The 21600-nt window shown below is 35.4% G+C and overlaps 2 protein-coding genes across 2 annotated transcripts; both read right to left on the bottom strand.

Moving 5' to 3' along the window:
- Window positions 1-472: 472 nt before the first annotated feature.
- Window positions 473-18083, bottom strand: mfn1b (mitofusin 1b). The gene is made up of 19 exons (XM_048172380.1): window positions 17952-18083; window positions 17340-17370; window positions 17130-17257; window positions 16813-16948; window positions 16574-16736; window positions 15074-15198; window positions 14879-14987; window positions 13344-13451; window positions 13097-13250; window positions 12789-12856; window positions 9273-9394; window positions 7105-7231; window positions 6695-6799; window positions 6477-6579; window positions 5136-5362; window positions 4817-4999; window positions 2008-2204; window positions 1635-1769; window positions 473-1132 (listed from the first exon to the last, which is right to left on the bottom strand). Exons 3-19 carry the CDS (start codon window positions 17242-17244, stop codon window positions 1063-1065), a joined length of 2247 nt encoding a protein of 748 aa, XP_048028337.1. The 5' UTR covers window positions 17245-17257; window positions 17340-17370; window positions 17952-18083; the 3' UTR covers window positions 473-1062.
- A 1477-nt stretch (window positions 18084-19560) lies between these two features.
- Window positions 19561-21125, bottom strand: LOC125256867. The gene is made up of 2 exons (XM_048173141.1): window positions 20311-21125; window positions 19561-20205 (listed from the first exon to the last, which is right to left on the bottom strand). Exons 1-2 carry the CDS (start codon window positions 20846-20848, stop codon window positions 20084-20086), a joined length of 660 nt encoding a protein of 219 aa, XP_048029098.1. The 5' UTR covers window positions 20849-21125; the 3' UTR covers window positions 19561-20083.
- Between the last annotated feature and the right edge of the window lie 475 nt (window positions 21126-21600).

The raw sequence follows: 21600 nt of genomic DNA, 5'->3' as shown, positions 1-21600 counted from the left end.
AAAACCCACACCAAACAGTAAGAAATGATTTCTTTTGAGGTCAGTGTGTGCAAACAACATCACAATAAATAATAATAGTGATAATAAAACATAATGGTCGTAAAAATAGGCTTTTAAACATAAATTACTTACATTTTTCTCTTTTGATTTTGGGATGAAATGTTCTTGACAGGTTTCCTGACATTCACCTTCAGACTTTATTTTGTGATTTGTAGAATATGTTCAAGCAGAAGACAAACTTAAGCTACATTGTATTGTTATTTATTTTATGTAAATCATATTTATGAGTGATTTTGAAAAAAATGATTTTGTGTAAAGTGTACATACCTGTGTAATGTTGCAGTTTCGTTTGCATGCCTTCATAAAAAAATATTAATTCTTATCGTGGCCAAAAAATGTTTTAATAATCTTTACTAAGAGAAATCTATGCACAGGTATGAGTTTTTTTTCACACAGTAATGGAATGCACAAAACAATTTAGTAATACTTTATTATATTCATTACATATGAGGAGCTTTTACATTGGAATTGCATTCACATGCGTTTAGAAACAACAGGAAATTCATTAGGAGAATTTAAGTACCGAGTTAGATTGAAACTACTACCAAGGAACAAATAGAAAATAGGCTTTGTGATCAAAAGGCAAATCTACAAAATCTGATTTCCTTGTCTGATGACATTTTAGAAGAAAAAGGCTCTGTAAAAAAGGCTTGGTATAAGTTTGTTCAAGGAAAAAGTTTTCTTCCATTTTGCTGAACCTCTATTGCAAAATTCCATCCGTTTTTCCCTCATGTTTTGCTTCATAGGGCATTTTCACAGTTTACAAAATAGTGTTTTTAAGATTCAGTCAGACAGAATCTCTGTACAGAAAAACTTCAACCAAAATACAGCTCTAAAGCCAGCTTTAATATTCAAGAATACAAATTTTACAGTTTAACTACAGGTAACATTTTTCCCCTCCACATTCCTTGCATCATCTGATGACTTGAGAGGTCCCTAAACAGAAGGTTGTACAGTTTTCTCGAGTTACATCACTCTCTGAGCGTCCGTGTGAACTCAGAATCAGGGCTGAGGACGAAGATACTGGGAGCTGAAATCCTCCAACTGTTTTTCCAGAGCTGTGGCTTTATGTCTGTAAAACAGTATTTATAAAACGTCCATTATTACAAACATCAATATTACAGACTTTTCTAAAGTGAAACTTAAAGCACAACAGAATACAAAAGTCTGAAGATTTCGTTTTTATTCCGGGAACGAACACATCACAATATTCCTCATTTAAATAATTCACGCCCAAAATAAAGGGGCGTGGCCTGGTTGAGTTAGTTATTAGTGTGTTGAAACTGGCGGTTATGGTAAGGGGCGGGACATTTCCTAAACACGCTCAAAGCACTTGACCAATCACAACACACTGCTCCAGCCGACCAATCAGAGCACATCGTGCTTTTCAGAAGGTGGGGCTTCATAAAGACAGGAACTAAACAGAGCGTTACTGACAGACTGGGAAGAGAGGAGCTGCAACAATGAGGAAAATAATGAACATTCATGCATGAAAACCTGCTCTAAAAAACATGTTGTGTATGTAAACATGCTCAATGTTGGCTAAAGTACTGTATCAAGATCTGTGGGCGGACCTGAGCACTTTGGATCGGTTCTGTACAGTTTCCAGCTTCTGGATCTTGTCAGTGAGGCGCTGGATCTCATTCTCCAGGTCCTTCTGGGTGATGTCAACTTGTTGGCAGAGTCGGGCGAATGTGCTGGCAATTTCCCTGTATCAGACAAACAAGAACATTTTAACATACAGCAACTAAATTATTTTTTATTTGCATGCACAGAACATCACTTAGAGCACAATTAAAAAACAGCAGTTCACTTATGCACATGAAGTCATATTAATTAATAAACGACTTATTAACTGCACTGTCTACATGAACCGTAACCCAGACATTCATTTCACGACGGCACGACAAAACTAATTTCAAATGGTCTCAGGTGTGAAACTCCTACTGTTGCACTTGGTGGCTGCAGTTTGAGCTGGTGAAACTGATGATCATCTGAAGTTTCTCGGTGGCGTATTCCACAAACTGTCTCTTCAGGGCTCTTTCCTTGGCTTTGGTTGTCCAGGTGAGTTTTTCAAACAGGTACAGCATGCCATACAGACTCATGGAGAGAGCGATCAGACGCCAGCCAACTGTTCGCCACACCTAACAAAAGGTATAGAGATGAACTTCAATAACAATGCTTTCATTTCCACCCAGGGAAGTTAAGTTCACATTTAAAGCTGTATTTTGTTGGCAAAATCCAGTCATTTCAATATGAATTCACACGACTGGGACAAAAGATTTCCCTACACAGGGTTCACATGTTCAAGTTGCGTAATTTAAAAAAGTGCATATTTCATCTTCATCTTTTTGAATGAGCAGCTGGGAATAGCAATGCATAAACATTTCAAAATAAGAGTCCTGGTGTATTTTGGCATGTTCATTATTAAAAGTCATTCATTATGCATACTTTTTTCCTGGTTATTATTGGGATTTTGGTTACAAAATAAACTTTATCTGTGACATTTCAATAGGAATGGAGATTTCGCATCAGTTCAGTTGGTCACACAGATTCTCCACATTGACCAGAAGAAAAAATGCTTGGTTTGAAAGTGACTTCTGTTTGAGCTGTGCTTCATATATATCGCTTAACTACTGACAATAAACAACGGGGTTTTAATTTGTGGAGAAATTTCACTAATGTGATCACATGTTTTATCAGCATAAAGCTGAGCCACTTTACAGCTCATTCTGGCCAAGAAACTCTCGCTTAGACAGGAAGAGGGCATCTGACTGTCATATAAAGTGACCAACCACATGTATAAAACATAGGAAATTCTGTGAAACATTAACCCTTGTGCATCCTAATGGACATCTTGATCATTTGATCATTTTGCCTGTGTTAATGCTAACTGCACACATTTTGGCTTAGGTGTGTATTTTTATTTGAATTTTACCATTTCCCCCCCATTTCCTTTAACCCCTTAACTGTCACCGTCCCACAGGTGGGACGTTTGCCATTACATATTTAAAACAGTAATATTCTATACTAAACCTAAACTAATCTTGACAAACTATATATCATTTGAAAGCTTAGAATCTCTAGTTTACATATTTGGTGACTGATTTAAAAAAATAAATTACAGAGGAGCAGTAATTTATCAATTTGCAACAAGCATATTTTCATACTCATAAGGCATGTTCAGACCTTTATTTTGAAATAGCGATGAACATGAAAATTCATTAAAGATTGGTTGAAACATGTTTGTTTTCATGCCAAGAGTTCAAAAGATAACATCCATTCAATTTTTTGAGAAAAAAAGGTCTGAAAATGTTTTTAATAGAAAAAAAAAATACATTTATGATTGTGGCGGTGATCTATAACCCACATACATGTTATTTTTATGTTTATTAGAGGCTGAATTCATATCAAATTCTGCCAAACTTCCCATACTACTTCTATATAGGATGTCTACTTCATAAATTGTATGAAAATAATGGAAATATATGGTTCAGATCACTCAAACCATAAATGGAAATGGAGGCACCTTTATATGGTCAGTAATGGAGCTTGGGTGTCATCTAGTGAAAAAGTGTGGTACTGCGCCCAAACAAAATCTTACTGAAAGCTCATTTTTTGAGATATCAACCTGAAATTTGGAACACAAATTGTTCAGATTTTTGGCTTTGATTTCCTTGCAGCTTTAGAGTAAAACTTGTTTTGTAAAATATATATTTTATATAAAATATAAAATATTATATTTTTACATTTTACATTTTCATAAACTTAAACTTCTGTAACTTTTTTTCTTTTTCACTTACATAAGTTATTTCACATCTACAATAATCTGCCAAATTTCATCTTTAAAACAAGACCCAAGGCCTTATGTCTATACTCCAAAGTATTATTGAATTACAACCATTTAAGTTTGGATAGTGCATTTTCTTGTCTAAAAAAAAAAAAAGTGGGGGTGACAGTTAAAGGGTTAATACATCAATAAAGCAATTTTTAATCCTAGAGCCATTTAACTATAAAATGATGCAGTCTTTGTTAAAAGGGTTTCATTCTGTTGGCAAGGCTTCAAAATGAAAGTTTTTACTATTTTTAATCAAATGGTGCCATTTTCTGAGGTTTGGCCTATAAAGCAAATACTCACTTTATTTCTGCTTCTGCATATTATAGAGCCAGTTGTATAAATTATGCAGCTATAATTGTGTGGTTGTGTTGATATGGATGTCAGAGTGTGGTTTATATGTGTGTATTAAAAATGTGTGTGCGCTTGTAATATCTGAAAGAGAAAAACTCTAAAGTACTGCAAATCACAAATCCAACCACTGTGTGCACCAGTGGAGCTTTGCTGGCATCTAATGGAGAAAATGTGTACTGCACCCAAACAAAATCTTACTGAAAGCTCATTTTTTGAGATATCAACCTCAAATTCGGAACACAACTTATTTAGATTTATAGCTTTGATTTTCTTGCAGTTTTAGAGTTCAACATATTTCATAAAATATATATATTTTTATAAAATATTGTTCATAAATAATTTTCATAAATTTTATTCTCTATAACTTGTTTCTTATTTCTCTTTTTAAACTCATTTTTTTAACTTCTACAATAATCAGCCAGGGGTCTTCTTTAAAATGAGACCAAACTTAAGTCTGTGCTCCCAAGCTTTAAATTTTTATGACATGTTTTTATGTTTTTGGACATATGTGTAACTTTTTTAATTGACGCACAAGGGTTAATAATGAAGCACTGAGATAATTCTCACCACTCCTCCAACGATGATCACGCTCATAGAGGTGCGGGAGGTGAGAGAGGCCAGGTTGTTCACCATGGACATCATGAGTTCTTCCTGCGCCATTGATGCCTGAATCTGACCTTGACCTCCAGGAGCTCTGGGGATCTGAGATTGAACCACTGCTGGTGCTGAAGGGGTGAGCGGTGCCGTCAGCTTCAAAAAAACAACATAATAGACCATTAAAAATTTCAATTGAACCTGATAGTAGACCAGGATGCATTTTGCTTGCATTTCAGACTAAAACAAAGAGCATCTCCATGTATGCCAGTGGTAACGCAGATGAGTGTACCTTCAGGTTCTGATCCACCAGCATCAAGGCACGTCTGCCGTTGACAGGACCTAGGAAACGGTGGACCAGAGCGGTCCAGCCCAAAGAGAACTGGAACTCAATGTTTTCCTGGAAGTCTGAGCAGAGTGTGGCACAGTTCAGGTCATAGCTGAGCTCAAACTTCCTGCAGGGAATGAGCATCTGGAGCTGGTTCTGGACAGCTGAGGGCAGTAGAGGCTTCAGACACTCTGGAAGGTGAATAAGCAAGTGGTTTACTAACACACTCATTTATCATAGCTTGTTCAGAGAACTGCTACATACATTAAGGATAATGCAGCGCTCAACAGTGAAAGCATTTCATTTATGACACAACAGATGTGTCCGAACTGTAAGATGTATTGAGGAGCACATGTGTGAATAAAAAAAGGTTATAAGTTCATTAAATAAACATGAGCATTGCACATTTTAAAGTGAAGTCGCGTCACGCGTTCTACAGGCTTTTAGAGCAGTTTGCAATCAATGAATAGTGTGCATTTATGCCAATAGATTATTTATGATCTACTGTTAATGAATTATAGGATTTATATTGTATGCTGAGTGCATATTTTATCTCCCTCATCTTTTCGAACAAGCAACTGGGAATAGTAATGCATATACATTTCAAAATAAGAGTCCTGGTGTATTTTGGCATGTTCATAATTAAAAGTCCTGCATTATTTTTTTCTGGTTCTTATTGGTATTTTGGTTACAAAATAAACCATATCTGGCAACAGTAATACATATACATTTCAAAATAAGAGTCCTGGTGTATTTTGGCATGTTAATAATTGAAAGTCCTGCATTTTGCATACTTTTCTCTCTTTATTATTGGTATTTAGTTACAAAATAAAAACATTTCTGGCAACAGTTATACATAGACCTTTCAAAATAAGAGTCCTGGTCTATTGTGGCATGTTCATAATTAAAAGTCCTTCATTATGCATACTTTTTTCCAGGTTATTATTGATATTTTGGTTACAAAATAAACTGTATCTGGCATCTCATTCAAAGTTAACTCTTGTAGCCTCTAGTCTCGATTGCCCCACCACAGAAATAAAAGACCAAGAACATTATTTAACACATATTATTCAACATATAGATTTTACTTACAACTTAAGCATCGTTACAGTGGATTAACACCACTGAGCAATCATTAACAAGTATTCCAGAGAGCCAGATAACACACTAATGTTTGTAAACAACTACACAAGCAACACTTCAGCAGTTATCAGACATTATCTATTAATAGGACTGTCACCTACAGCTGTTTAAATATCAAACACAGGTCATTGTGACTGTCCAGGACCTGGTGTTCTCACATACCAATCATGTCTTTTTGAGAGGACTGTACAGAGGCGTTTACAGCATCAGAACAGCGGAAGGCCAGATTCTTGCCCATGCCTCGCTCGATATGGGTGAGAAGATCCTGCAGAAGACAAACAGATCAGATTAGGTACTGAATGAGATGTTAATTTCCAAAGCATATGCATATATATATATATACATTCTGATTTTGACTTAAGGGGTGATAGAACACTCACAGATTTGTAGATTTTAAGCACATTGGGTGACGGGTGAAAATCCGAATGAAACTCGTCTATGAGCACAGACAGACGGCATATCTCTTCTGCCATGGCATTCGACACCTGAGATACATAAACACAGGAAGACGTTCACACAACATTAAATCTGCTCTGGGTTCTAAAACTGGTCAGATTACCCATAAACAGCAGTGTGTCACATGATAGCAAGACTTGCAAGGAAGTATAAAAAAACAACTTAAGATTGTTATTACGACAATCTGAATAGTGAATCATTTAATGAAATGAAAATCTGATGTTTCAAATCATGACCCGTCCTAAAGCAGAATATTCTGTCAGGAATTTAAATGCATGAAAACTACCGTATTTTTATCATCAAGGTGAACAGTTAGTGGATTCCTCTGGTTTACCTTGTTTTCTACCTCCTTTGTAATGGCTTCGATTTTTTTCTTGATGTCCTGGATGAGCAGGTTCATTTGATTGCGGACAAAATCCAGTCGGTCAATTAGATACTCTCTCTCCTCCAGAGAGATGACCCTGCGATCAGAGAACACGCGTGACTACATGAGCGATGACAATGAAGCTTTGAGATACGATGTGCAAATATACCGTAATACATTATGGGACAGCAGAAATATAGCGGTTACCCCGGTAAATCCCATAAACAAAGCAGGCAGGCACTACTTTCTGTTTCTGAACAGCCTTTAAATGTTTTAAATAGCCATTCAGATGGTATTCATCAGTATAATTAAATATTTATAGACTTAAAAGGCTATTTATTTTTAAACATTGGTTTACAGTTACACATATATACATTTTAATATGGACTAAAACATGCCGTAGATATTGACTGGAAATGTTTTAAATCTTTATTACAGTTCTTCGCACTTTAATCTGTTCAAAACATTTACTTTATACATGTTTTTTTGTGTGTTGTTTTATTGTATTCAAATGTTTAGAGTTTTATTATAGCTTCATTAATATTTAGAATTTGCTTTTATTTTTATATTTTTAGTTTTCATGTTAATTTTAGTAGGGTTGCATTGAAATTAAAATTCTGGGCTGAGACTGAAACTTCAGGATGCACTTGACCAAAAATAAATAATCAATTAATTAATCAAACATATTTAACAATCAACACTCAAATTGCTAAATCAGAGTTGTACAAACATTTAAATTGTTTTTAAAATCAACTTTTTAATAGCAAAATTGTTTATACTCCTGTTTGTTGGTGAAATATAAACATTTAAACAACAATTAACTGTAATAACTTCAAACATACATTAAATAATGATGACATCACTAACAAGATACGTAAACATAATGAATATGTAATATAGTGCATATATTTAAATGAAGAGCATTTATAGCGCTGTATTAAAGAGCGGCAAAATGACATTTATTGTTTGGATTTCATAATAAAATCGACAAAATTTTAAAGTTGAGACTTTGCTTCATATTAAAAGTAACTTTTTGTGAGTAGTGGATGGCAGGACCGCTACAAATGTTTAGTGTAAATGACTTTAGATTTAAGAAATTATATAATTTCTGATTAAAATCGAGAAATTTATATTGTCAATCCAGAGCTAGTGTCCACACACCTGACGTGTAGTAGGGCTGTTCAACGATAACCGTGGTTATCGTGTACAAAATAAGAGTCTGTGTTTATATAATATATGTGTGTTTGTTTTGTGTATAATTATAATGTATATATAAATATACACACATACATGTGTATATATTTAAGAAAAATATCTTATATTTCTATACAATATTTACATTTATATATAATTTAAATATATAAAAATATAAATATATTTTTATATTTATACATACATGCTTATATTTCTTAAATATATACATGTATGTGTGTGTATTTATATATACATAATAATTATACACAAAACAAACACAAATATATTACGTAAACACAGATTTATCCACGTTGTGCATGAAATAGATGTTGAACAGATATTTAACAGTCAAAATGTGGCATCAGAGAAGTGCTAAACGAATGATTCGTCATTGATTTCGGCCCTCCGAAACGATTTCGTCCTGAAACCAAAAAAAGCTTTTTCAACCGAAAATTTACAGTAGCTCAGCACATCCCTAAATTTTTGTTTCATTTTTAGCCATTTTGCTATGTGCTTTTGTCATTTTATTTATTTATTTTTTGCTATTTAGGTTTAATTTATTTTTATTTAAATTTCAGATTTAGTTATTTATTTATTTCGTTTAACTTGTTTCAACTAATATTTATATTTTATTTCAGCTCTATTTCAAACAGAAATGTTTTTAATAGAAAAAAGTTATTAAGCATGGTAGGAGGACAACAATTAAGTTTTGTAATGTAATTTAAAACCATGATAAAAGCTTCAGCAATTGTCGTGATATAAAAAATGAATCACATGCCTCCTTGAGAGATACTTTATAAACGCTTCACTCATAATTTTAAGATTGTTCGGACTAATTTCAGAGACGAATCACTCCAAAATAATCTGCTCTCATGGTGTAGATTACCGGATCTGCTGGTACAATATTCCTGTGACAAAATAAAGAGAAAAGAACAGGAACGCACCTCTTGTCCGCGGCGGCGATGTTGATTTGATCCATGATGTCTTTGACCGTTTCAGTGATCTGCTTTGCTCTGATTGTGTGCTGCTCAAACTTTGTTTTCACTGCTGAATGCGAGATACACTCCTGCGAGTTCATGCACACACACACACGCTACTGTGACAGGAGCCATCATGACTTTAAAGGGTAAAAGGTTCAAATCTGCTGCAGCCGTAAACTAAATCGTCAGAAATTAAAATCAAAAACTGCAGCAAATCTAAACCCTAAACGTCAGCGACTCTCCAATTCATCACACAGTAGCATGAATGAACATAAAAGCAAAAATCATAAGTAAACCATCAATAAAATAATACAATGAACGCAAAAGACAAACAAGAAAACAACAGTTTTCCCAAAGGAATTACAGTGAGGTCAAAAAAGTCTGAGAGCACCACATTTTGTACACTCAATTACATTTGACTAATCACCTAAAAAACATAGTGTACTGAAATCACTCTTCACTTCAGCAACTTTTTACTTTCTTTTTTTTAAAAGCTAAAACTTCAAAAACAATTTTAAAATAAATAAAAAACAATATTTCAATGTTGTATCAGACTTTTTTGATTTCACTGTATTTGTGGGATTCTTCGAAAAATTATATCAACAAAAGTGCATTTGTTTAAACACAAAAAAACTGAAATATACTGTAAAATAACTCCATCCATACCAAACGAACAGAAAGAAGAGGGTGAAACAGAAATTCAAACTGAACTGAAGAAACAAATGTCCTCGCCTTAGTAAATCTAGACTTCAGCAATGACGACACAGTTTGAAGTTTACATGTGCACAGAGACGCTCACGGTGGATTAAACTAAACTAAACCAGGATAAACACTGTTCATAATCATAGGAAAAGAAGAAGAAGTGAGCTTCTCTAGAAGTAGACTAGATGATGTCCTTCCTTTAAAAGTCGCTTTGGATAAAAGTGTCTGCCAAATGAAGAATTAATATGTGAATGTAGATCATGACTCTAACAAGGCCTTTCAAGAACATCATCCCAAAATTAATAGAAAAAAAATGTTTGTTTTTTTTTTCATAAAAAAAAAACAAACAAAATTTTAGGACCATTAAGTTATTTTAACATCTTAATGGTCCTAGTAATAGGATTCATTTATATTATGAACAATATAACTTTGATTTTTAAGTGTGTGATATTCATTATCCTGTAGAATCTGCATTACTGTGTCAAGAGCTGGACTCTCTGAAATAACTAGCGCTGGTTAATAAGTCTCCAGTGTTGCAATGGTAATGGCTAAAATAAGGCACATAGGGATTGTAAATTTTAGCAATAACATTTTTTCTATGGCACATTTGATAAAGTGCACAATTGCATCACTTCTTTGTCTGACACTCACCGAAGTTTTCAAACAGATATCAGCCGTCCTGGACTGAGATTATCTGTAAACTGTTTCACCCACTGCTTACTGTAAACATGAGTTAATCATGCAAATCTGTTCACATGTTCTAATGCAGCTACAGCAACTAAATAATCGGTACAGATAGAGAATTTCCATCAAAGCTACTATTCATTTAGCTACTAAATACAAATTTAGTTTAACACCATGTCCTAACTAGAGGTGATGCGATTCCAGCGACAAGCAATTTGTCTGTCCGTACCAGATGCGACTATGAGACGCAAAAAAAAAAAAAAAAAAAAAAAAAAAAGATATCACAGCCAATCAGAAGAACATGTGGGCGGAGTCTCTCTGCAAACGCACTGCACTCGCACCTAAATCAATCAAAAATCACAGCCAATCAGAAGAGTGTGTAGGCGGGGTCTCTCTGTAAACGCACTGCACTTGCACCTAAATCAATCAAAAGTCACAGCCAATCAGAAGAGTGTATGGGCGGGGTCTCTCTGCAAACGCACTGCACTCGCAACCAAATCAATCAAACATCACAGCCAATCAGAAGAGCGTGTGGGCGGAGTCTCTCTGCAAACGCACTGCACTCGCACCTAAATCAATCAAAAATCACAGCCAATCAGAAGAGCGTGTGGGCGGAGTCTCTCTGCAAACGCACTGCACTCGCAACCAAATCAATCACAGCCAATCAGAAGATCGTGTGGGCGGAGTCTCTCTGTAAACGCACTGCACTTACACCTAAATCAATCAAAAATCACAGCCAATCAGAAGAGCGTGTGGGCGGAGTCTCTCTGTAAACGCACTGCACTTGCACCTAAATCAATCAAAAATCACAGCCAATCAGAAGAGTGTGTGGGCGGGGTCTCTCTGCAAACGCACTGCACTCGCAACCAAATCAATCACAGCCAATCAGAAGAGCGTGTGGGCGGAGTCTCTCTGTAAACGCACTGCACTTGCACCTAAATCAATCAAAAATCACAGCCAATCAGAAGAGTGTGTGGGCGGAGTCTCTCTGCAAACGCACTGCACTCGCAACCAAATCAATCAAACATCACAGTCAATCAGAAGAGCGTGTGGGCGGAGTCTCTCTGCAAACGCACTGCACTTGCACCTAAATCAATCAAAAATCACAGCCAATCAGAAGAGTGTGTGGGCGGGGTCTCTCTGTAAACGCACTGCACTTGCACCTAAATCAATCAAAAATCACAGCCAATCAGAAGAGTGTGTGGGCGGGGTCTCTCTGCAAACGCACTGCACTCGCAACCAAATCAATCACAGCCAATCAGAAGAGCGTGTGGGCGGAGTCTCTCTGTAAACGCACTGCACTTGCACCTAAATCAATCAAAAATCACAGCCAATCAGAAGAGTGTGTGGGCGGAGTCTCTCTGCAAACGCACTGCACTCGCACCTAAATCAATCAAAAATCACAGCCAATCAGAAGAGCATGTGGGCGGAGTCTCTCTGCAAACACACTGCACTCGCAACCAAATCAATCAAACATCACAGCCAATCAGAAGAGCATGTGGGCGGAGTCTCTCTGCAAACACACTGCACTCGCAACCAAATCAATCACAGCCAATCAGAAGAGTGTGTGGGCGGAGTATCTCTGTGAACACACTGCACTCGCAACCAAATCAATCAGAAATCACAGCCAATCAGAAGAGTGTGTGGGCGGAGTCTCCCTGCAAACACACTGCACTCGCAACCAAATCAATCAAACATCACAGCCAATCAGAAGAGCATGTGGGCGGAGTCTCTCTGCAAACACACTGCACTCGCAACCAAATCAATCACAGCCAATCAGAAGAGTGTGTGGGCGGAGTATCTCTGTGAACACTTCACTCGCAACCAAATCAATCAGAAATCACAGCCAATCAGAAGAGTGTGTGGGCGGAGTCTCCCAGCAAACCCCTACTTTGTATGTTGTAGGTTCCAGCTGCGAAACTGAAATCTGCTGTTGCTCCTCGTGTATCACTGGTTAAAACAAAAACTCTGACTAACATGCCTTTTATCATCACATCTAGTTAGAACAGGTGTTCTACAGGTGTTTGGTTTTTATGTAACCCAAAACAGCAAGAGTTCTCCTATCTAGCAACCGCAAAATCTGCTCCTACTTGCCTCAAACGATCTCTCAAAGTTCTGGAACTCCTTCAATCGTTCCTGAAACCCCTCAGCGAGAGCGCCACCTGTAAACACACACATGCATCTTTATCAAGCCCTATAAACAGTCAACATTAGCTTGACTTTTCAGAGATGGGGAGAAATGAGGGATTTGAAATGTTGTAAAAGTGACTCAAACAAAAAAAAAAAAAATATATATATATTTTTTAAAAATACCCAAATCTATGATTCCCATCCATTAGATGTCATGCGGGCAGTGATTATCTGACTCTGCCACATGAACCCTATCAAGATCACGCTCTTACCAGTCTCTGGCATACCCTGCGCCCGCTGCATCCGCGAGTTCAGCACCTCCTTTGCCGATACAAAGAAAATGCGGTTAGGTGCCTGTGCGCGATCCACGACCTTCAGCTCTTCCACCAGGAAGTTCACACACCTGTCCGTGTGCTGCTTACGCACCTGAGACCATTAAAACAACCGCAAATCAACGACATATCAGAGATACATTTCATTTTACTTCAGGAACATCCGTAGTGACCCAAATAAACTCACATCCTCCATGTATTCCGGTTCGGCAGCGGAAGCGTCCCAGCGATTGTTCAGGATGAAGATGTTGGGCTTCGAGAGGCGTTCGTTGACCTTGTGAAAGAAATGCTTCTCCTTTAAAAAGAAATAAAGAGGTTGATGAGGTTGAGCTCACTTGGGGTCGTGTGATGGAAACACTGTACTGAACACAAACACACACTGGCAGCGTAAAGACAACACACACATCTTCACTCTTATCAAATCAGATGTTGAGCAGCAATAAATACAGCATTAAATCAGTCGGGAGCATGAAGAAACACCGAACTACAGGAATACCTGAACTCATGTGGGCATCACATAAAATAATGAGGGGAAAAAAGAAATATCCAAAACATTGATGTATGGACATATCTGAAATATTGGCAAGTTCATGGAATGTTGTAATAAATCAATAAAAGTACAAAAGAAATGCAAGAATAAATAAATAAATACATTTATTTTTTAAAGCAAAATTAAAAACTAAAACTAAAAAACTAAATGAAAAGATGTGAAAAACTGAAATGTTATTTAATTAATTTCCTTCATGTTTTTAGCTACATTTTAAGTCAAAGTGTATTTCATTTTGTGTTTCACATTCTGACACAAAAAAATTAAAAATGTTTTTCTCGCTTAATTTATTTTTTATCTATGCTTGCTTGCATTTCTTTGATTTATTAAGTTCGACATTCCATGAAATATCTAATAATTGTATTATTTAATTTACTTAAATACCTCCATATGTATACAGAATATCACAATAAATGTTTCAATTCATACACGGTTACATTGCTTTCAATTCAATTCACATTTATTTGTATAGCGCTTTTCATGATACGTATCGTTTCAAAGCAGCTTTACAGAGAATGCATGTCAACATTACAATTTAGAGAATGCAGTTTGCAAATAATGTAATAATTTAGGCAATTAATTTACAATCACTGTTAGGACTTTCAAATTAAACTTAAAATTTTAGTAATTTAGTTGCATGTTTTTCCCATTTTATTATTTTTATTTTTAATAGGTCTATATAGTTCGTATTCATTTTTATTTCAGTTTTAAATGAAACTGAGAAATGCTGCCTTGGTTTAAAAAATAAAATAAATACCTTAAGTTATTTTTTATAGTTTATTTCAAGTATGTAAAATGTATTTGATTGTTTTACTACAATAACTCTGGTGCAAATAATATAAATGTAGTTTTCTTCATGCTTGTCCTTGTCCTGAACATTAGGGGATGTCATTTATAATGGAGTGTTTATCTGCCCTAAAAGAAAATCCCCCGAGAGAGGCCCTGAAATCAACTAAAGCATTCTGGGATAGCAGGCATGGCTCAGTGGGTATGAGCAGAGTTCAGCCTGTGTGTGATCTAAACGCAGCACTGCATTCTTCTGAACTGAACACAACCCCTCCTCCTCCGCATACTTTCCCATATTAGCACACTACAAACACTTCACACCATGTGACATCACATGCCAGTCCAAATGAGTCTGATTAATGTTTAATAATCCAGTCACAGCCACTCACCGTGTTCATTAGTGTAGATTCAGAGTTGGCCACCAGCACAAACACGTCAGCGTCCAGACAGAACTTGTCGATCCAGCTGTCCAGCTGTGTGGTCACATCAGTTCCAGGGCTGAAAGAAAAATATGAACAACTTTACTCTTCATACTACGCTACAGTGGGACATATTAACAGCTTTTTGGGCTCATGCAAGTGTACCTGTCCATCAGAACCAGGTCATCTCTGAGCAGGGCACACTTTGTCTTGGGCCAGAAGACTTTCACGAGACAGCCAGCATCCAAACTCTCATCCATATGTAGTGCGTGAGCCAACTGATTCACTGTCTGCAGAGAAAAAGTGCATTTCACCTTTATCACATGTACTTTAAGAAGCAGTTTTTTATGACTAGAAACACTATTATTTGAGCAACTCTGTTAGGTGACGCTAAATGTGATCCACTGAGAAATCCATTTTGTTTCCATTTTAATTTTTCTGGATTCCATGTTGATGGCTTACTATCATCAAAAAGTGAATTATCAATTGATTTCATAAAACTTTTACAATTTAATAATTTATTAAAACGTCAAAAATAAACAATAGGGGTCTTTGAAATTATACTTTGAAAAAGGTTTTTTTTTAACTTTAATTTTTTCCCAAAGTTTGTGTTTTCTGGATTCCATGTTAATGGCTCAATTAAATTTTAATCATCAAAATTTAATTTCATAAAAATTTAACAATAACCATAGGGTTTTTTAATTATTTTTTCTTCAAACTTTAATTTTTTTATTTATTTTTTAAAAATAAATTGCATTTTTTTTTTTTTATTAAATTATCCTAAATTTAAAAAGTACATCTTATCAACTGATTTTATATAATTTGCATAATTTAATATATAATTAAAGCTTAATCAATAAAATAAGACTTTGAAATCAAAACTTTATTTTTATTTTTATTATTCTATTGTCCATTTTATTTTTTCTGTACTCCATGTTAAAGGCTTAATTAAATTTTAATCATCAAAAAGTATATCTTATTAATTTATTTCATAAGACTTTTACAACTTAATAATTTATTAAAACTTTAGTAATAAACAATAGGGGGTTTTGAAATCAAACCTTCGAAATCAAAGTATTATTTCTTACAAAATTCTGTGTTTTCTGTTTTAATTTTTATGGATTTTACGTTAATGGTTTAATTAAATTTTAAAACATTTTTACAATTTGATAATTCATTAAAACTGAAACATTAAGCGAGGCTTTTGAAAATAATCTTAGAGAAGTTTTATTTTTCCAAATTTTTTCTTGTTTTCTCCGTTTTATTTTTTTCTGGATTGTGCGTTAATGGCTTAATTAAACTTTAATCATCAGAAGACTTATCAAAATAACTTTTACACTTTAATAATTCATTAAAACAGTAACAATAACAGGAGCCTTTGAAATCAAACTTTGAGAAGTACAACATTAATATATTTCTGTCATATTTTCATCAAGATAAACCAAACTTGTTGTAGTGAAGACCTTTGAGTTTCTGTGCATGACTTCATATTTCAATAGCAGTCTTTTTGTGCTTTAATATTCAGTCCATATCATGATTTGATTAAATGTACGGCCCTCCGTTTAATCCAAATTTTGCCAAATCCCACATTATATTGTAAATTCCATCAGCGTTTTCCACATCCACCTGAACACATTCTGACTGAAAACATGCACCAGTCTGCACCTTGATGCTTTTCTCCTCCTCGGACCCCTCCGTCTTCAGAAAGGCCTTGTCTTCATCCGTCCCCTCCACGCTCAGGAAGCAGTTGGTGGTGTGACCGATGCCGCTGGGCAGCACACGGTCATGCAGCATGGCGTTGACTACCGTGCTCTTTCCATTGCTCGTTCTAGTAAAACAACGAACAGAGGCTGTTTATAACATACTGAAGTGAAATTAAAAGTGTGCAACTTCAGGTCACTCACCTGCCGAAAAAGGCCACCTTCATATGTCTGCGAGATAACACTTCTTTAATGGTGGACAGTTTGCTTGTGTACGCCTCGATCTGATCCAGCTGGCTCTTGTTTGCAATATTCTCCAACGACTCATTATTAGACGTCTCTGTTGACAAATACAAATAAAGAATAAACAAAACACATGCAAATACTACAATAGTCCTTCGCAACTAACAAACCAATCCTACTTTGGCCACGTTAGACCAACTTGTACACATTTCTAATGTTCTAAGTCTGTGTGTTTGGATATTTTTAGTCTTACAGAAATGAAATTAAATGTTGTATACCTTTCACAAACTCTGAGCCCTCCTGAACGTAAACTAAGAGCTGCTCAAAAACCTCGCCGATCTTCTTTTTGGCCAGCACAAATCGCTTTAACGGAGAACGGTCTGACTGCTCCATTTCCACACCTGTACTGGGAATATTTCAGAAACATCCAATGAAAATCACAGCAAACTCATGTTTATCATCTATAAATGATATTTATTCACTCTTACCTTCAGGACTTTCACATCAGAGCTGCAGAAACTGGGAAATAAATCAAATAAATTTGATTTCGAGGTTAGTTAATCTGGAAACTCTTCTCATTAACTATAGCATTAACATGTTTTGTGGTATGATAGTACCATGGTATTCTTTTAATTGTACAGTTTATATAATTATGTCAGTAATACAAAAGTGAAAGTAACTCCTGATGTAACATTACATACACAGACAAAATTATTAACAGCCAGTTTGCTTGCTTATAGAGTAAAATGCAAATATACTATTAAATGTTTATATTCGTATAATGTTTATAATCATATAAAATGCAATAGTAATGTACGTTAGATGTTCATAAAAGTTTAATTTTATAAACTCTATCAAGTTAACATGAATATTTACTATCTGAATCATGTTAATACATGATTAATTTGCTCTCTTGTTGTATAAAAACTAAATATTTTGTTGAATTGTCAAATGTTTGTAGAGGTGACATGAGCTTTTAGCGCTTGCGCACGAGACGCGACATATAATCATTAATACCTGATTAAAATACTTCGTTTTCCTTCTTTATGTGTTGATATCATCGCATAATCAGTTTAAATGTTATAAAACACACATCTCACCCGATCAGAGGACTGTTAAATCTCCTTCTGTCATGACAAACACACCGTCTGACTGACGGACCGCTTCAGACCGACACTGAAAATATTTCAAAATAAAAGTCCCAGACGAGAAGGCTATTTTCAAAATAAAAGTCCTAGAAGACTTTCAAAATAAATGTCACAGGAGAACAGATAACTTATTATTAAAGGGTTAGTTCACCCAAAAATTAAAATAATGTAATTTATTACTCACCCTCATGTCGTTCCACACCCATAAGACCTTCGTTAATCTTCAGAACACAAATTAAGATATTTTTTTATGAAATCCGATGGCTCAGCGAGGCCTGCATAGCCAGTAATGACATTTCCTCTCTAAGATCCATTAATGTACTAAAAACATAATTAAATCAGTTCATGTGAGTACAGTGGTTCAATATTAATATTATAAAGTGACGGGAATTTTTTTGGTGCACCAAAAAAAATTAAATAACAACTTATTTAGATTTCAAAACACTGCTTCAGGAAGATTCGGAGCGTTATGAATCAGTGTGTCGAATCATGATTCAGATCGTGTGTTGAACTGCCAAACTGCTGAAATCACGTGACTTTGGCGCTCCAAACCGCAGATTCGACACCAAAGATTCATAACGCTACGAAGCTTCCTGAAGCAGTGTTTTGAAATCGGCCATCATTATATAAGTCGTTATTTTATTTTATTTGGCGCACCAAAAATATTCTCGTGGATTTATAATATTAATATTGAATCACTGTACTCACATGAACTGATTTAAATATGTTTTTAGTACATTAATGGAGCTTGAGAGAGGAAATGTCATTGCTCTCTATGCAGGCCTCATGGAGCCATCAGATTTCAAGCACTTACTTTTTATTTATCTTTCTTTTCTTTGATTTCTACTCTTTTTCCAACTATTTGTGTATTTAAAAAAAAAAAATCCCTGCTACGAGCACTTTACTGATTAAACTGTGATTTGACACAGCACTTACATACTGTTATACTGATTTGTTGATTTGATTGCTTCAACTATTCTCATTTGTAAGTCGCTTTGGAGAAAAGCGTCTGCTAAATGACTAAATGTAATGTAAATGTAAATGTAAATGTAATGTAACAAAAATATCTTTAATTTTTATTCCAAAGATTAACAAAGGTCTTACGGGTGTGGAACGGCATGAGGGTGAGTAATAAGTGAAGTTCCTAAAAGTAATTTAGGGAGGAGCGAGCCCATCTAATCTTTCAATCAATAGCCAGAGTATATTGCATATGGGGGTGTATCAGAGCTCGAGTTGAAGATGCTTCCTCAAGCCCCTCCTCAGTGGACAGCCAGCCAAATTAGCTAACCTAATACTCTAAAGATTATATGGGCAAACGAACTCGTTAAATGACATTATTTTCATTTTTGGGTGAACTAACCCTTTAACATTCAGTATCAGTCCTTTTATAAGATTATAATCCTGTGTGTCTTTGGCCATTCAAACTGAAACAAACAAACAAACAACAACAACAACAAAACTAACAATGTTTTAGGATGCAACTGACAACTAACCTTATGTGACACACATTAAACATAGACAACAGTTATTTTGAAAGCTCAACAATTTCTTTATTTTTTAACCTGATAAAATACAATTATGTAAAAAGTTAATAAATTATACAGACATCAAAACCGTACTTTGCTGATACATTATATAAGCAATAATTGCTTTATATTATTATAAACATGTATAATGTGTGTGTATAGATAGATAGATATAGATATATAAATATATATTGATATTAAACAACAATATCAGATATTAATTTGAAATATACAAACATATTAATAAATAGAAAAACACAGCCTATTTAACAAAAAAACTGTTTTTTAGGCATGCATCATTTGAAGTTTGGATGTATTGTCTGACGTCTCTGGATTCTGTGGATCTTCTACTAGATCACTGTGTTCTGAGCTGGTTTCATATGCTGATGTTTTAGATGTGCTGTATTCCTCACATTTCTGAAGCCATCTCAACACCATCGCATTTGCACTTTGAATCATTTCACCTATAGGTGTTCAATTCATGAACAATTTTGGCATTGTTAAACTATGTAAAAGTGAAGAAAATGTTTTCTTTTAAGCAACGTGTTTCATGTAACTCTATAATAACTCACCATATGATGCTTCAGGATTCTGAATGTTCAACATACCATCCATTATAATTGCTTCCCATCTTCTTACTTCTCTCCTTATCTTCTCTGTGAGGTTTTCATCACCTGACACTAGAAAAATGACACAGAAAAGTGCTCAAAGTGACATTTATAGAAGACCTTTGCTGCTTGCAGCTTTAATATGTCTATGGAAATTAGACAGTAATGCCAGTTTACCATCTGGAGGTTGTTCTATGCTAACATTGTCTGCTATACATCCACTCAAGTCCATCCCTAATTCTTTTAGTTCCCTTTTTATCTCTTTACGCCTGTTTTTCAACTCCTGGTACATCAGTTTCAGTAACTGGTCAGTGTTCAGACTTCTTTCCTTGTCTTGTTGTGTATCCGTCTCGTGGACATTCACTTCTGCAGCACATTGACTTTTGAGACAGAACAGACTGTTTTCTGTCACCATCTCATCGATCTTCTGGAGCAGCTCTGTGACTTGAGCTCTGTTCTTCTTGTCTGAGTTGTCAAAGACGTGATATCTGTTCCTGCATTTCTCAATCAGCCACTGGAGGGCGCCACCTTCACTCTCAATGTGCTGCTCGATTGAAACATCTGGAATCCTGTCTTTCCATGTGAACAGAACTATGGTGTGTCTCCAGACGTCTTCTCCAAGAATGGCCATATACTCTTCAATGATTTTTTTCTGTTCATTCTTGAATGAAGTATCAACAGGAATCACCAAGATCATGGCCTGAGGGAATTGCATATGTTGTGATTGGCTGATGCTCTCCAGGATTGCAGCCTGAGCAAACTTTGGGTTGAATTTAAATGAGAAATATTTCCACCAGCTTGGGGTGTTCAACACAGTTATTTTTCTGCCATTTACATCACCTGTGTGGTTTGTGCCATTTTGTGCTTTTCCTATCGGAAATATTTCATGATTGAAGATGGTGTTTCCGGTTGAACTCTTCCCAGACAGACTCCAACCCAGCAGGACAATTCTCACTTTTGAGAGTGGAGCCACAGCTTCTTCTCCTTCTCCAAAAAAGAAAAAGAAAAAAAAATGTTATAAATGTATTACGTTTAAGATTTTTTTAGAACTTTAAAGTCCCCCATAGTCAATAATTTTATCCCTTAAAACTCATCTTTGATCACCAAAATTACATATTTAAACGTTTTTTCCTGTGAAAAATTTCTTCATGCCTTAAAATAGCTTGAATGTAACTCTACACCTTTCCTTCATTTAGTATACGTGGATCTATGAATATGCTAATTAGCCCACCTCCACTCGCTCACACCAGCTCAGAGATCCACTCGGTCAACTTACTGTACAATATAATCATTTTTTTACAGCATCGGACAAATAACTGTAATTATAATAATACAGGGGGTGAGACCTCCTTCACGGTTGGAGAGGTTGAGGAGGACTCCTCTCCTACACATTTTTTGCGGGGAGGCACCGCACACCAAGTTCCCATGGCCATGGAGCTTGGCCCATCTTGGTCACCAGTATGTCCT

The sequence above is a fragment of the Megalobrama amblycephala genome, linkage group LG21 (assembly GCF_018812025.1).
Source record: "Megalobrama amblycephala isolate DHTTF-2021 linkage group LG21, ASM1881202v1, whole genome shotgun sequence".
In the NCBI taxonomy this organism is placed as follows: Eukaryota; Metazoa; Chordata; class Actinopteri; order Cypriniformes; family Xenocyprididae; genus Megalobrama; species Megalobrama amblycephala.
The sequence above is the reverse complement of the archived record's forward strand: the minus strand, read 5'-3'. Positions and strand labels throughout refer to the sequence as shown.

Coding starts and splice junctions, on each gene's coding strand:
- LOC125256867 (XM_048173141.1), bottom strand. CDS start 20,848: ATGCAATTCCCTCAGGCCATGATCTTGGTGATTCCTGTTGATACTTCA. Junction 20,206..20,310: donor CATAGAACAACCTCCAGATG/GTAAACTGGCAT, acceptor TCATTTTTCTAG/TGTCAGGTGATGAAAACCTC.
- mfn1b (XM_048172380.1), bottom strand. CDS start 17,244: ATGGAGCAGTCAGACCGTTCTCCGTTAAAGCGATTTGTGCTGGCCAAA. Junction 6,800..7,104: donor CAAAGGAGGTAGAAAACAAG/GTAAACCAGAGG, acceptor TATGTATCTCAG/GTGTCGAATGCCATGGCAGA. Junction 2,205..4,816: donor TGATCATCGTTGGAGGAGTG/GTGAGAATTATC, acceptor ACCTTTTGTTAG/GTGTGGCGAACAGTTGGCTG.